Genomic DNA, 16,762 nt, shown 5'->3' on the forward strand with positions numbered 1-16,762 from the left:
GCTATTTACTGGCTTTAAAAATAAAGTTAAAATCAAGACAGAATTTTTGTCTGTTGTTTTGGGAAATAACCTGATGAAAAGTGAATTCTGCAGACAAAAGAGAAAATGTTTCCCTTTTTTGTTGGGAGTAATGATGAGGAGTAACACAACACTGAAAAACAAACTCAGAACTTGCTAGGGTAAAAAGAGAACCTTCTGGAAGTCAATTATTTTTCTTGATTCCCCATTATTCATTTGTAATAATTTAAATCAGAATAAAAGAGAAACTTCCATGACAAAAGGTACAGCTTGAAGTTAGCTGGAAACACCTTTGTTCTTATTAAAGTTATGTTAAAACAGGGTATGCCCCATAGCACAGTAGTTGAATGCTGTGCAGAGGAGGGCTGACCCCACATGGCTGACCAGGGTTGGAGTCCTAGTCCCATTGGCTTGAAAAGCATGCCTGTACACATGCATGTGCCCAAGTTCATAAAAGGATGCAGTACTAGAAGAAAAAAGAGTATGGCATGACTTGGCCCTACTGAGGAGTCCTCTCTCTCTCTCTCTCTCTCATGCCCTCTGATAAAATATATATATACATATATAAACAGCATGCTAAAATGTTTTGGAAATTGCCTAAAGAGTTTTCCCTAAGATTGAGAGGTGACAAGTGGAAGCAGCTGTTTATTACTTGGTACAGAAAAGTTAACTTAGACCACCAGATCTGACACGAAAGTACCAATCACAACTGTGCAAATAATAAACTCCCATAGTAACAGAAATCCACTCTTTTCAGTAGATATGATATTTAACCTAATGGCATTTTTGTCTCTTTTATATCAGATGAAAATAGCTGAATATTTAAGAGTAATGATATGAAATTTAAGGTTTATGAGGGACTTCAAAAAGATCAGAGAAAAATGAAATTAAAGTATTTCAGTGTTTTTTCCTTCTTTTTCACTTCTGTGGATGCCAGTGTCTGAGACTATCTCTATATACAGAAAGTAAAAGGTATATCTAAAAGAAATCACACACCAAATATGCTTAACTCTTCATTATAAAAGCAAACTGTGGGAGGGCTGGCAGGTGGCTTAGTGGTTAAGGTGCTGGACTCCCTCATGGCTAACTGCAGTCTGAATCCCAGACCTGGCAGCTGGCTGTCACAATTTCCCTACCTCTCTTTCTCTGGTTAAATTTAAAAAATAATGATGATAAATTTAAAAAATTAATTCTTAAAGCAAATGTAAACTACAGGGGTCATTATTCATTTGTATAGATAACCCATGTGTATACATAAAAGATGTACATATTCAGTATTAACTTGAAAATGATTTGGATATAAATTTAAATGTAAGATATTTATTATCAATAAAAATACTCTATTAAAAATGAAGGGAAACTGGGGCCAGCAGAGGGCATAATGGTTATGTTGCTGGACTCCCATGTAGTCAACCGTGATTCAAATCCCAGACCCAGAGGCTTAAACTCATGCCGGGCGCCTGTGCGTTCATGCCCAAGATCCCGAGAGGAGAATGGAGGAGAAGGAAATGTGTGGCGTGACCACCACCCCTGCGAGGTGATTTCTCACTTTCTGTCTTTTTTCTCTCTCTGTCTTTCTGGTGAGTACATGCGCCCTACAGCAAAAACCTCTCCAAAAAAGAAAAAAATAAAATAATAATGAAGGAAAACACTAATCAGTGATGCGATTTAAAAACCACTACCCTTATGAAGACCACTTGTATTTCTTCATCCTGAAAACTGTTAACAATGCGAACAATGTTCATTCCTATATATTCTAGGATCCTATCTTCAAGATTTTGCTCACTCTTGTCTAAATATCTAAAATGCATCTACATTCCTATGCCAATCCTTCAAATCTTGGCTCAAATCCTGTACCCTCGAAAGCTTTCTTTAAATTCCTCAGCAAAAATTCCCGATAAACACTCCTAGATCATAAGGTCTCTATGGAGAGGAACCATATTCAATCCATTCCCAGGGCTCACACAAAGAAGGTGATCAACAACCACTTACACAAAGAATATGTCATGAATTTATCCTATCACTAATCATTTTTGCAGGACTTATTTCTCTGTGAATGATCAACTGTTTCCTACACTGAAAATTAGAGAAAAAAAAATACTTTAAATAATTTAATATATTTAAATAATAAAAAAATAATTTAAATACATTAAATAAATACAAGTTACAGATGCTTTTTACTTATTGTCAGGGAAAAAAATCAGTTAAATGTCACTAAGATTATTTTAAACTCAGGATCATATAAATCAGCATTAATATCCCTCTATACTTTCATACATAATTTCATAGCACATATATTTTATTAAAGTAATCATAAGATTTACAAAGCATTTGTCCAATAATTGCTTGTAAAAATCAACTGAACACAGATATATCTACCAAGATGTTTATCATAGCATCATTTGTAACCACCACAAGAAAATAAAGAGGAAAAATCTAAATGACCACAAAGCAAATAATAAACACATTACAACGTCCAGTGTACTGCTAGATTAAAAACCATACTGAGGGCCAACAAGTGGCATAGTGGCTAAGATGCTAGACTCCCACACAGTCGACTGTGGTTCGATTCTCAGATTTGGCAGCTTCAAACTCATGCCAAGCACGTGTACATGTATGCCCAAAATCCCAAGAAGAGAATGGTGGAGAAGGGATTGTGGCATGGCCGTCCCCTCTGACCACTTTCTGTCTCCGTGTCTCTCTCTGTCTCTCTGGCCAGCACAGGTGCCCTATAGCAAAAATCTCTTTAAAAAATTGCTCTCCAAGAATATTTAATTTTACAGACAAAGTTTTGCAAAATGCGAGGTGAAAAAAAAGCAGGTCACAAACTAGAATATAAAACTATGTAATGGTTTAAAACAACAAAAGCAAATATTTTTAAAATACAGATTGAAAAGAGTACTTCCGCATATTCCTTCCCTCTCTCTCTCCCTCTCTCTAGCGAGTGCATATACACTCTGGCAAATTAAAGAACAAACAAACCAAAAAACACTAACAAAGCACACTCTCAGAAATAACAGCAAATTTTAAAAGACTTTTTCTACTCAGTGACTCATGTTACTTAAGGATACTTGATCATAACTCCAATACGAAAAATTTAAAAGACAAAAGTAAAGATTTAACTGAGAAAAATCACCCTTGCTATCATTAAGCTCTTATTCCAGACAGAACATGTCATCAAAAATCTCAGAAAGAAGACAATAGCAGGCACAATAATTAAAATGAGAAGAAACTAAACTGGAACTGGAAATGGAAATGGAGCCAACAGAAAACATTATGCTTTTTATCTTCTCAAAATTTGGTTTTATAAGAGTCAATCTTCTCAACTCGTCTCCCTTCATGAACTACTGAAATCAGGATGGAGCTAGTATAACTGAGGTCAGTGTAGAACCTGCGGCAGGGTCACAGAGGTATAATCACAGGCCTCTGTCACTGATCTAACCAGAAGGAAACAATTTTAATAGTGCTTCTTGCTTAATCAAATGGGAGGGTACTTCACCTTTTATGTCCTTCCCCATCCATAAGGAATCTACAAGTACGTAAGTTCTTCTCATTCATCAACCCAGCTAGAACAAAATACAACTTTTTTTTTTTTTTTTTTTGAGAGCTTTTTGCTACATGGTACATGCACTCGCCAGGAAGACAGAGAGACAGAAAGCAAGAAATCAACCCCCAGGGGGAATGGTCACGCTGCAATCTCTTCTCCTCCATTCTCATCTTGGGATCTTGGGCACACACACACACGTGCCTGGTGTGAATTTAAGCCACCGGGTTCAGGACTGGAACCACAGTCGACTACATGGGAGTCCAGCAACATAGCCATTTATGCCAACAGCTGGTCCCAAAATACAACATTTTTCAAGAAAAATAAAATTGGGCCTGGATGGTGGTGCAGTAGTTAAGATGCAGTGACCCACACGGGAAGTTTCTAGTTCACATCCAGAGACCTCCATAAAAACTCAGGTTATGCACATGCCTGAGATCCAGAGCTGGCTGGGACTGGGGTGGATTATGGTGTCAAAATCCTGTAGGATGCTGCCTATGTGACACTCTCTCTCTCTCTCTTGTCACTGATGGACTGAATGAACAAATGAATGAATAAATAAATAACTTTAAAAACATTAGGCAGTCCAGCCCATGGCAAGGTATGAGTACATGCATGCTCAAAATCCCAAAGGAAGGAGAAATGAAGAGTGACAATGTGCCATGAAGGGCACTTTTCCTTCTTTCTTTGTTTCTCTCTGTCAAAGGCAGGCACCTTCTGGCAAGTTAAAAACAAACAAATAATAAGTTTATGCAAGAACAAGGTCTTCCTGAAGAATTAGTGATGATTAATAATGCTTTAATTTGGTCAAAGTTAATAAAAATTGATGCTTTTTCTTTTAATTTGCAGGATGATGTTTATAAAAATAAAATACATTTTCCCAAAGGAAGTTTAATACCATAAAAAGTTCATAAAGCGGGACCTGCAGATGATGTAATGGTTATATCGCTGGACTCTCACATGGCCCACAATGGTTCTAGTCTTGGACCTGCCAGCTTAAAACTCATTCTGGGTGGGGACCAGCAGATGCACAATATGCATAATGGATACGTCTCTGAACTCCCACATAGTCGACCATGGTTTCAGTCCTGGACCTGGCAGCTTAAAACTCATGCTGGGAGCATGTGCGTGTGTGCCCAAGATCTCGAGAGGGGGATGGAGGAGAGGAGACTTCAGTGTGGTCATCCTGTTGGGGGGTGATTTCTCATTTTCTGTCTCTCTAGTGAGCACATATTCCCTATAGCAAAAATCTCTCTTAAAAAAGAAAAAGTTCAAAAAGCACAAGTACCAAAAGAGAAAACGAATTAATGATCATTCTGTGTCCTTTCGAATGTTTTGGCTTTTTTTCAACTATCACCACTTGATGGGACATAGAAAATTTCAAAGTCTAACTTTTGCTGCTGATGAAAAGTCTCTCATTTATTATAAAAATTAATAGAGAAGGTTTTTAAACAATTGCCTTTAAACCCACTGTCCAGTGATAAGCACCGGTAAGATATTTTTTCTGTACATGTTTTCTTTTACTTAACTGAGAATTAGACTCTATTTACTGATTCTGAAGTATGATTAATTTGGAGCACTCAAAGGCCCCATGAGGAAGACTTCATGAAGAAAATCTCTGATGACTTTGTAAGGATGGTTGAGTAGCCTACCCTGATGAAGAAATGCCCATGGATTCGGGTCATTCTTTATGAGGTCACGCTGCAGAAAATGCTTAAAACCACAGAATATTCAAGAATTTGCATCCTTCCTGTATGTGGAGCCCAGGCTCATCAAGTTTTGTTCCAAAGGAAGTATGCGCAACCCTCAAGTCTTCATAACTGGCAGGATGGACAGAGGCAGGTGGGTGGGGACTGGGAGCCACAGGCACCGACTCTCCTCACAGTAGATTACGGTGCTAGGACAAATGGGCATTGACAAAACCTTTAAAGTACAGTAGAAGTGTTCTTCCGTTTCCACTCCCATTCTTAAAAGTGAAGTCTCATGCAACATTTTCAAATATTGTTCTGTTATGTGGTATAGCTTGAGAGAATCACTGTTAAGCACAAACCCAAAAAACTATACTTGGTATAATATCCATCAAAATGCCCAAATAAATCTTTTCCACACAAAAGAATATTAAGATAGCTGTAGATGATTCATGCAAATGTAGCCACCTACAAAACAAGGCATGCTTGTCTTTCAAATAATTAAGATTATTAAGATAATAATGAAATAATTTTATTAAAATAATAAAATCCAGGGCCAGCCCCATAGACTAGTAATTAAAGGAGCCAGATCTCTCATGGCTGACGGCCCAATGGTTTGAAAGATATGGTGTGTGTGTGTGTGTGTGTGTGTGTGTGTGTGTGTGTGTGTGTGTTTGCACATGCACTTAAAATTCTGACAGAATGGAGAAGGGATTATGACATGACCATGCCCCATGGCTGCTCACTGAATTAGCACACTGAATTTAAAAAGACAGACAAAGATAGAACGGTAGAATTCAAAATTAAGACAAATTGAATACATTTAATTTCTCATTTCGCCATCAAAACATGTCTTCGGGAAAGTCGTGACATATTTTTCTATGTTTTCTATGTCAAAATGCATCGTGACTTTCCCAACAACCCAATAGTTTCTTGATCATTAGTACTTACATGTTGGAAAGTCTTGATTATAAAATGAAATTCTTTATTGACAATTCTTTTGGATTACGCTATTAACCTGACTGTGCCCCTATAAATCAACAGTGATTTATCTGATACCATGTACCTTGCCCCTGCTGGTCAGACAAGTGCGGGAGAGTGCCAATGTCAATAGGGGATCTATCACACCAGGAAGCAAAGTCATTCAAATAAAAAGAGGTTGAAAGCCTGGCAAAGAAAATATTCTCCTTGAATAATGATAATGATGGGCACGGATCCCACATGGCATAACTAATGGAATGTTCGTAGGATTAAGACAGATCTTACATTCTGGTTCCAGAGGTACTATCAAAAGCAAAAGGGTAAAATGAGAAAGTCAATTCACTCTCAAGGGAAATCATCCACTCCATGGGAAGAAAGTGGCCACAGCAACCTAATACACTTTCACTATCTATACAAGAGACACCAGATACCGTGCAGCAAGTTGTCCGAGGCAAGCACATAGTTTAGAGAAAAATTATCCAGGCAACACTGGATCCTTCTGCTAACAGGTTAGAAGGTCGCATGCCAGGCATAACAGGCATTTTTCTCTCTTCAAGCTTCCTCTTGAATTTTAATATGCTTAACATTTGACACAATACTATTTTGTTTTCTAGGTAGTATGTTTGTCAGAAATAATTGTGAACAAAAATCATCCCTTTTGTCTAAGGATACAGGTATATTTGGATACAGTGAGAGATTTTACAGTACTTGGCGCTAAACAGTAATTCTCCATTCAATCAGCAAGGACTATGTAAAACGTTACCTATTACGGCAATAAAGTAGGAAACATTTTCACAGAGAGATTTTTCCTGTACCAGGTCACTGCTCTCTCCTTTAACAACACATCTGTTGTGTGTTTTTAAAAAAGTATTCTTTATGGGACCAGCAGTTAGCGTAATGGCTATGTCGCTGGACTCCCACATAGTCGACCGCGGTTTGTGTCCCGAACCCGGTGGTTTAAAACTCATGCCAGGCGTCTGTGCGTGCATGCCCAAGATCCCAAGAGGAGAATGGAGGAGAAGGGATTGCAGCGTGGCCATCCCCCCTGGGGGGTGATTTCTCGCTTTCTGTCTCTCTGTCTCTGTCTGTCTGTCCGGTGAGCGCATGCGCCCTATAGTGAAAAACCTCTCAAAAAAAAAAAAACCGTATTATTTATTGCCACTAATTCACAGCTTTTCCTCTATGATTTGATTTTGCAAATCAAGTAGATATCTGCGCTAATAGAATTCTTATAAATATACACTGGATTAAGAATCATGAGATCTTGGGACCAGCAGTTAGCGTAAGGGCTTTGTCGCTGGACTCCCCTGTAGTTGACTGCAGTTCAAGTCCTGGACCCGGTGGCTTAAACTCACGCCAGGCATGTGTCCGTGTGTGCCCAAGATCCCGAGAAGAGAATGGAGGAGAAGGGATTGTAGCGTGGCCATCCCCCCTGGGGGGTGATTTCTCACCTCACTTTCTGTCTCTCTCTGTCTCTCTGGCAAGCGTACGTGCCTTATAGCATAAACCTCTCCCCAAAAAAAAGAAGAATCGTGAGATCTTGAGCTCTACTCCTAATTCTGCCACTTACTAGCTGTGAGCTTCGGCCAAAGATCCAAGCCCTCTGACTCACAATATCTGTGCCTATGGAGTGAGAGTAACAGGGGCAACACTGCCTACCTCACAGAGGAAACAGGCAATGCAAAGTCTATGTGATTACAAAGGGCTTATATTTCTATGAGTAAGAGATTAAAAACTCAAGGGGGTGGGCCTCTATGCCTGGTGGTTAAGGGAATCACATGGCCAATGATATAATGGAAGTCCTGAAACTGGCAGATTGCAAAACACACTGGGTGCACGTGCATGCATGTCCAAAATCCCAAGCAAAAGGGAAAGCTAGAGAAGGGATTGCGTCATGACCACTCTCCCTGGAGGAGGATGCTTTTTCCTCTCCTTGTCTCAGTCTCTCTGCCTCTCTGGAGCACAAGTGCCCTCTAACAAAAAAAAAAAAAAAAAAAAAAAAAAAAAAACAGGACAAAAAGGAAGAAGAAAGAAAGAAAGAAAGAAAGAAAGAAAGAAAGAAAGAAAGAAAGAAAGAAAGAAAGAAAGAAAGAGAAAAGGCAGGAAAGAAAGAAACAAAAAAGGGAAAATAATATTTAAATTTGGGGGACGATGCAACATCAGTAAAAATAAAATGCACATGAGTTATATACCATGTTTTTCCATTCCTTTTCCTTAAGTATAACACACAGCACACAAAATCATCAGGGTTATTTTATAGAACTTGTGAACTACTTTTGGTTTGAGACCTTTGGGAAATCTGCCATTACCCGAGAATAAGCTGTGCCCACATTCCTTAATTCTAACCTAAGCTCAACAACAAATTAGGATATAACATGTTCTATTTGTCATACTAGTGTCTAATTTCAGGTCTAGTGGGTAAAGACCACAGACCCCTAAAATGAGAAAATATGATAAATGACTCAAGCAGACTGAATGCCTATGGGAAATATCTCATGATCACCTAGCCCCATTAGTAGTCAAGAACAGTAGCAACACGGTCGTTCTGTGTGAGATACTAAAGGAGAACTGAGAAATTCGCTGAACAAGTTACAGGTGGCTGGCCCTGTTAAATTCTCAAAGTCCACATCGAAGGAGCCCAAAATCTCTACAAAAGATGAAAGAGAAACCTGGTACCTGCTGAAGCCAAAGCCTTGGCAGGAAGCGCTCCTTTCCAACCTTTTGTATAGTCTTTCAGAGAAAGAACTGTTTTATGGGCTTCTCTCCGTTCCTCCTTGCCCTTCTCTGCCCTGTGTATCAGAGCTCCACATACATTTTGAAGTATCAGGCAGATTCTTCCCATAGTTGATAAAAATAGAAGGTGAGGCAAGTAATTCATATAATTAAATGAGTGTTTGCTAGATGAGATTAACTATTAAAAAGCACATTATTTAGGCCACAGTTTCCCTACTAGGTACATAATGCAGTTTATCACAACAAAAACAAGTATTCTGGCAGTTTCTGTGTAATCACAATATTATCATAAAATCTACTAAATTCAAAAGAGAGGAATCGTGTCATCTGCCACAACATGGATGGACGTAGAGGACATTATACTAAACGAAAATAATCTAAACACAGAAAGTAAATATTGCACAATCTCCACTTATATGTAGAATCTTTTTTAAAAAAAAAAAAAAAAAGTCAGTTACATAAAAATAGAGGATATAACAGTATTTACCAGGATCAAGGTGGGGGGAGGAAATGGAACGGTGTTAGGTCAGAGGATAAGCAGTAGAAATAAGCAGAATGAACAAGCTGAAATACCTGATGTATGGCACAAACACTGTAGTTGACAACACTGTATTGTGTTCAGGATTTTTGCTAAGCTAGTGGAGTACAAGCTGCTTTGCTACTGAGGATGAAAATGGGTGGCCATGAGACGGTGGAGATGCCCATTTATCCACTATAGCAGCTATTTTACTATGCATACATGTACCGTTTGCCCATACCATCGGTACTACGTCCGCAGATTCAACCAACCACAGATGAAAATTATTTGGGAACAAAACCATTTAAAAAAAATTAAAAATAACAGGGTAATAATAAAAGATAATATAAGTTAAAAAGCAATATAATATAGTAACTATTTACATGGCATTTACATTGCATTAGGTATTATAAGTAATCTATAGATAATTAAAAGTACATAGGAAGATGTTTATAGGTTATATACAAATACTATGTCACTTTAGAAAAGAAACATGAGCATCCTTGGATTTGGGTATCTGAGAGGAGCCCTGCAACCAATCCCTTGTGGATACCAAGGAACAACTATAACTTATAACATCATGTTGTATACCTTAAATATATACTTTTTTAAGTATACATATCTTCTAACGTTAGGCTGGCCCACTGGCACTACAGTTTAGCACTAGACAGAGGGAGCCGGATACCACAAGGACAAGTGTGGCTTGAATCTTGGCCCCAGCAGCTTCAGAAACACGCCAGGTACAAATGCATGTACCCAGAATTCTGATGAGATGGAAAAATGGAAGAAAAAGAATAGCAACATGACCAGGACCCACTGGGAACTCTCTCCCTACCCCCTACTCATGTATGTACCCTCTGGCATTTTAAAAAAAAAAAGGTAGAAAGGGAACTGGGCCAGCCCAAGCCTGGTCAAGGCGGTTGGATGTCACATGGCTGACTATGCAGTTCAAGTCCTGGACCCAGTGGTTTGAGAAACATGCCAGGCACATGTGTATGTGTTTCAAAAATCCCAAAAAGGAGGGAGAGATGAAGGGTTTGCAGCATGACCATTCCTCATGTGTGTGTGGGGGCGGAGGGGGAGTGGAGGATGCTTTCCCACTTTCCCTTTCTGTCTGTTTCTCTCTGGTGAGCACGCACATTGTTTTACAGTTCTTCTAACTTCACATTTAGAGCTGAGGATGTATTTTATACCTTTTATTCCATTCTGCAGTGTTTTCTCACCTGGCGTTTCAATTGATTCTTGCCCTAACGAGAAGAGCTCTTTAGCGACATGTAGGTTCAGGAAATGCAGGCAGGGGAAGTGGTCGGCAGAGAGGATACTACCAGCTTTGCCTCAAAGGGTATTTGCCACAATGAATGGAACTAGGTGGTAAATTACATCTCTTTTCCCTTTCCTATTTTGAAATCAGGATCACGCTGTGTCATGATCCTCCTGCCTCAGCCTTCCAAGTTGCTGAATTCCAGGAACATACATTTATACCCAGACTTCAGATTAGGAGGAATTGAATCTGGGCCTCCCATTTGGTCCTGGCCTGTGGCGGGGTGGCAAACTACAACCTTAATGTGGATGCTATCTTTTGGTCAAGTCGGATACAGGCAATTCTGAATAGAATTGTGAGGCGTTAAGTTCTGGGTAAAATGATATTTAAACATAAATTCACTTCTGAAACCCGACTGCAGTTTTAATTATACACAATAATGCTCATCTAAAGACGTGTTCTCAGTAAACTTATACTCTAGTGATAATGTATCTGAAGTAGCTCACAGAATAGTCGATTGAAAACCAAAGGAAAAATCATTAATGAGGTTCGACGCAGACTATAGATCAAAGATCACTGATTTCTGCACTACTGGTTACATAAAAATGTCAACTAAAAAGAGACTAAGAACAAGTAAGATTAAATATGTCAGTATTTTTGGAGGAAAAAAGCATACTACTAGATAAAACACTCAATTTTTAAAACGTTCAAAAGTTGAGGTTGATGAGAGAAACTGGTTCCTCTAGTTCAGCTTGAGTAGGAAAGAAAAAAAAACCTCCCCAATTTCAATTTCTCAACTATTGCCAAACAGGAAGAAAAGTTGGTTGTTAAAGGAAGGAATTTTTTTAAGATCTTCGCTAAGTGTTGTAGCTTCACATTAGACTCCTTCTTCTATGAAGTCTATGTGAAGAAATATATGCAACCCCAATTCCACAAGTCTAGACAACATACATGAAAGTCATAGAAAATCTCATAGATTCAGTAAAATAAGGACAGCTGGGCCCCACCACCAGGCATTTTCATCCAGAAGTCCTATGACCAAGCCAGGAAACTGTCATTTTTATAACCACCCTGAATAAATTCATTCGGAGGCAGGACTTCAAACTATTGTTCCTGTACTATCAGAGCATAAAGTACTACTTTAATAGTCCAAAACACCACACAATACAGACTGGCAAAATACTGAGGGGAAGGTTGTATTGGACCTAATTAGAGCACCCCACCTTTTCATCCCCAAAGGCCAGGCCAATCGATGCCAGCCACACAGCTGACACTCACCTAAGCAGCGGTAGGGAATGACAATGTGGGCGTGGGTCTTGCACTGCTTGCGGCCCCGTTTGCACCAGTTCTGGATGGTCACTGGTTGGTTGGCTTCCACCACGTTGGTGATCTGCAGCTCAGGGTAGACCTAGGAAAGGATACAGAGTCCATGGTTACTTGAGACAGGGCTGGTGTGTAAAGCACCCAATGACCTTCTGTTACTGTAAGGCACTGCTACCCCTACCAGTCAAAGCAGCTCTAATTTTTAACAGGTTAAAGAAATTACATGGGGACCAGCAGTTAGCATAATGGCTATGTCACTGGACTCCCATGTTGTCAACCATGGTTCGAGTCCCAGACCCAGTGGCTTAAACTCATGCCGGGCGCACGTGCGTGTGTGCCCAAGATCCCAAGAGGAGAATGGAGGAGAAGGGATTGCAGCGTGGCCATCCCCCCTGGGGGGTGAATTCTCGCTTTCTATCTCTCTGGCGAGCACATGACCCTATAGAACCTCTCAAAAAAAAAAAAAAATTACATGGGAAGAAAAAGTTGTAAGCACTTGATCATTCCAGTAAAAATATTAAACAATGTGCTCTTACTTTATTGTACCCATTCAGACTTAAAGTACTCTTTTTGGCTCAGCAGGTAGCATGGTGGTTAAGGGTGCTGGACTCCCACATAGCCGACTATGGTTTGAGTCCCAGACCTGGTAGCTTGCTTTCTCACTTTCTCTCTTACTTTCTCTCTACTCTCTCACTCTGTCCCTCTCTGGTCAAATTAAAATAAATAAATAAAGTGAAATAAAATAAATCTTAAAAAAAATTACTCTTTTCTCCACAACAGACAAAATAGAAACGGAGGAAGAGGGATTCTTACAAAAGTGGGGTCATGTTCAACACAGAGAAAACTGGTGTGGAGAAGATATTCTGCAATGTCCTGAGGGGGTTATTTCTACTTAAACTCAACCTCCTCTATCTCATTCATTAGACAAATATTTTACATATGGGATTTGACACACAGCAAACATTCTATGTAAAAACCATCTCTTTAAGGTTGGCCCTACAGGCCAGTGTTAAAAGGATTTGGATGGATTCCACATGGGGGATGAACTGCAGTTCAAATCCTGGCCCTAGCATCTTGAAAAATATTCTGGGCTTGTGTACATGTGTGCCCCAAGCCGCAACAGGTTGGAGAAAGAGAGAAGGGATGCATGACTATGACCCACTGGGGGGTGACTTCTCCCTCTCTCTTTTGTCTATCTATCTCCAGTAAGTGCACACACACTTTGGCAATTAAAACAAACAAAAAACCCTTCCCTTTATTCAAAATAATTTACATAGAATAATTTACCAAAAAAGCGACAAGGGTACTATTTAAATAAAAGCTGCACTCATGAATTCCCTTCTTCAACTAACCATAGTGTTTTGCTTTGATTTGTTCTCAGTGAATCATGGTCTGTGCTGAGCATTTGGAATGAAAATGTGAAACTCAGTCAACTAAAATAGTCGTGAAATATCAAACCACTTCTATTTATTAATGAGTAGAGATTTGAGAAAAAAATATATAAACAGAAAAATGGTTATCTAAAATGGGTTTTCCATTACATAAATCTTGCATTTCACCAGGGTTGCTACTTTGCCAGGTGAGTAACAATGAACAGAGCGAACTGAGGGTGTAAACCAGGAAATGGTTATAATGAGGGCAATGAAATATAAAGAAGTGTAAGTGAGAACATGAGGAGCTTACACACAGTTAAAAGGTGTAGGATCAACAGGAGTGGCTAAAGAATTCTAGGGGACTGGATGTGGACCAGTGGTAAAATTCAATGCTCTACAAGACTGACCTGTAAGGGCAGGTTCCAAAGACATCCCTGAGTACACAGGACACACTAGTGCCTAAGATTCAGGCTGGCTGAAGCTTCAGATGGATCACAGCATTGAGACCCTATTGGGGGTCCCTCCCTCTCTCTCTCTCTCTCTCTGAAGAAATAAATAAATAAACTTATGAAAGAAAGAATTTTTGGTATAGAGGTACCAGAGAAAAGAAGGTGGTGGGCCAGGAGGTGGCAAGGTTGTTAGGGTGCTGGATCCCACCTGGCTGACTCCACAGTTCAAGTCCCTGACCCAGACCCATTGGCTTGAAAATCACACAGGGTGTGTTGGTGTGCATGCCCCAAATCCTGAGAAGAGACTGGAGGAGAAGGGATTGTGGGGGTGGCCTTCCCCTCTGAGGGGTGACTTCTTGCTTTCCCTATCTCTCTGTCTCTCTCCAGTAAGTGTATGCGTCCCTTGGTAAAAACTGAAAAGAGAAGTGAGGCAGTAGTGCTTGGGAAATCAGAGAACTAAAACTAAGATTCTAGAGGAGCTGCTGCCATTGGTAAACGCAAGCTCAGAGAAATGGGTGATCAGGTCATTGGAGGAGATGAGAAACTGGAATATTGGAAGGATCTTCATGGTTGATATTAAAATCACTTCGGAATCATGAAAGGTGCAGTTATCTTGGACAACCAAAAGACAGAAGTGGGGACGGGCCTTGGTTGCACAGTGGTAAAGGGAGACGGATCCCACACATACAACCACAGTTTGAATCCTGGCTCCAGTGGCTTGAAAAGCTTGCTGAGCACATATGCATGTGTGCCCAACATCCTGACATGATGGGGAAATGGAAGAGAAGGGATTTCAGTGTGACCAGACACCACTGTGGCCATATGTGTGGGATACTTTCTCTTTCCTTCTCAGTCTCTGTTTCTATCCCTGATGAGCACACTACCCTCCAGCAATTAAAAAAAAGGTAAAAAGCAAGCAGTCCAGGAGCTAAAATCATCAAAGATTGAGGGAGAATGCTACTGAGGTCTACAGATGACTCCAAGAGGCAGAGGAGAGTTGGTGACCTAATGTGAGAACATGTATTATACTTTACACCGGATGAGAGGGTGTTTTAGGGAGGAGAGGGAAAAGAGTGGTTAGGAACTGAAAATGAAGAGGAAGGACAGACCCACCTCTAGGATCAATGCTATGAGGACTGCGAGAAGAGAATTCCTACCTGCGAAGATAACAGAGGAAGCTGAACCTTTAGAGGAGAACCAGCTTTCAAAGCAAGAAGATAATGTCCACACTGTGAGTTATGAATATAGGATATTTTGAATGTGATTATCAATGACATTCAGAGGACTCAATGTAATCCTGTCTTTATTTCAAATATTGATACATTGTTCATTATGGATTATTGCATTAACTTGATTTTTTTTTAAATTTGATACTGGGGGGCATGTTGGTTAAGGTGCTGGATCCCCACATGGCTGAACCATGGTTCAAGTCCTAGACCCAGCAACTTGAAATCACACCAGGTATGTGCATGCCCAAAATCCCAAGAGGAGTCTGAAGGAGAAGAGAACATGTCATGGCCATCTGCCCCCTGCTCCCACCGAAGGTGATTTCTCACTTTCTCTCTCCAGCCCCACCCCCCCAACCCCAGAGAGCACATGTGCCCTATAGCAAAAACTTACCCCCCCCCAAAAAAAAGATACTGGGCTGGTCCCACAGAACAGTGGTTAGGGGAGCTAGATCACATATAGCCAACTGCAGTCCAAATCTTGGCCCTGGTGATGTGAAAAACAATCTGGGTCCCTGTGTGTGTGTGAAACCAAAATTCCAAAAGGATGGAGAAATGTTAAGAGAAGGAATTATGGTGAGACCATGCTTTAGTGACGGGGCTGCTTTCTTTCTCTCTCTCTCTCACCATAGTGTGACCATTCCCCAAGGGGGACACTTTCTCACCATCTCTCTAGCGAGAGAGAGAGAACACATGTGCCCTCTGGCATTAAAAAAAACTATGGCACTAAGATATACAAATGTTATAGTTCCCCCCCTCCAGTGGGGACTCCGATGATGGGGGAAGCCTATACATGTCATAGAAGGAGGGGTACATGGGAAATTTCCATAACTTCCTCTCAATTTGGCTGTGATCCTGAAAAGGCTCTTTAAAAAAATAGTAATATCGACTTAAAAATAAAAATTAAGGCCAGTAGTGATGGTGCAGCAGTAACACACATTCCAGGATGCTGAGGCCATAGGTCCCAGGTCCCATCCTGCAGTCTTTCTGTGGTCCTGGCTAGCTGAGGCTGGAAGAGCCTCTCTGCTGGAAGAGCCTCTCTCTTTTTCTCTTCCCTTCTCTCTCTCTGCCTTCCTTTTACATGGAAGAAATAATCAAAATAACAAGCTTTTAAAATATTTGATTGTTGGAAAAATCATGACATATTTTTGCATAGAAAAACCGTAAAATATGGCATGACTTTCCCAATAACCCAAGAAATAAATAAATAATTTAAAATAGGTCATTGATGGGTGCATAGTATGGGATACATTCAGTAATGAAGGTATATGCCAGAAGAACACAAAAATAGGATTAACGCCTTGGGATGGGGGTTGAGGACATTCTTTTTCCAAACACCAGGAACCTAGCTCCAAAGGGACACAGCTACCTTCCTCTTATTGTATTTTGTGCTGAAAAATACTAACACCTCAACACACACATTTCAGGTCATGGATAAAGGAAAATGCTACTAAAAATTTAATGCCCCATGGCCTTTTTTTACATATAATGGAAGATGACAGGGCTCTTTGTGCAGGAATGTAATTCTCCCACCACCTTTACTTGTTTATTATATCACAAAGTAGAGCACTCATGAGTCATAAACTCTGACACTGGAGTATTCGCCCTGAGGGACCTGACTTTATGTGCAGTAAAGTGTGAGTTACTGC

General features: G+C 40.0%; 1 protein-coding gene across 6 annotated transcripts in view; it reads right to left on the minus strand.

Annotated features, from left to right (window-relative positions):
* APP (amyloid beta precursor protein) overlaps positions 1-16,762 on the minus strand; it is a 235,378-nt gene that overhangs the window by 195,577 nt on the left and 23,039 nt on the right. For all 6 annotated transcript variants that reach the window (XM_006157706.2, XM_006157705.2, XM_006157701.2 and 3 more), the window contains exon 2: positions 12,021-12,150. In XM_006157706.2, the coding sequence (XP_006157768.1) occupies positions 12,021-12,150 (130 nt within the window). The remainder of the gene's footprint in view (positions 1-12,020; positions 12,151-16,762) is intronic.

This window comes from Tupaia chinensis, unplaced genomic scaffold (genome assembly GCF_000334495.1).
Source record: "Tupaia chinensis unplaced genomic scaffold, TupChi_1.0 Scaffold000557_1, whole genome shotgun sequence".
Lineage (NCBI taxonomy): Eukaryota > Metazoa > Chordata > Mammalia > Scandentia > Tupaiidae > Tupaia > Tupaia belangeri.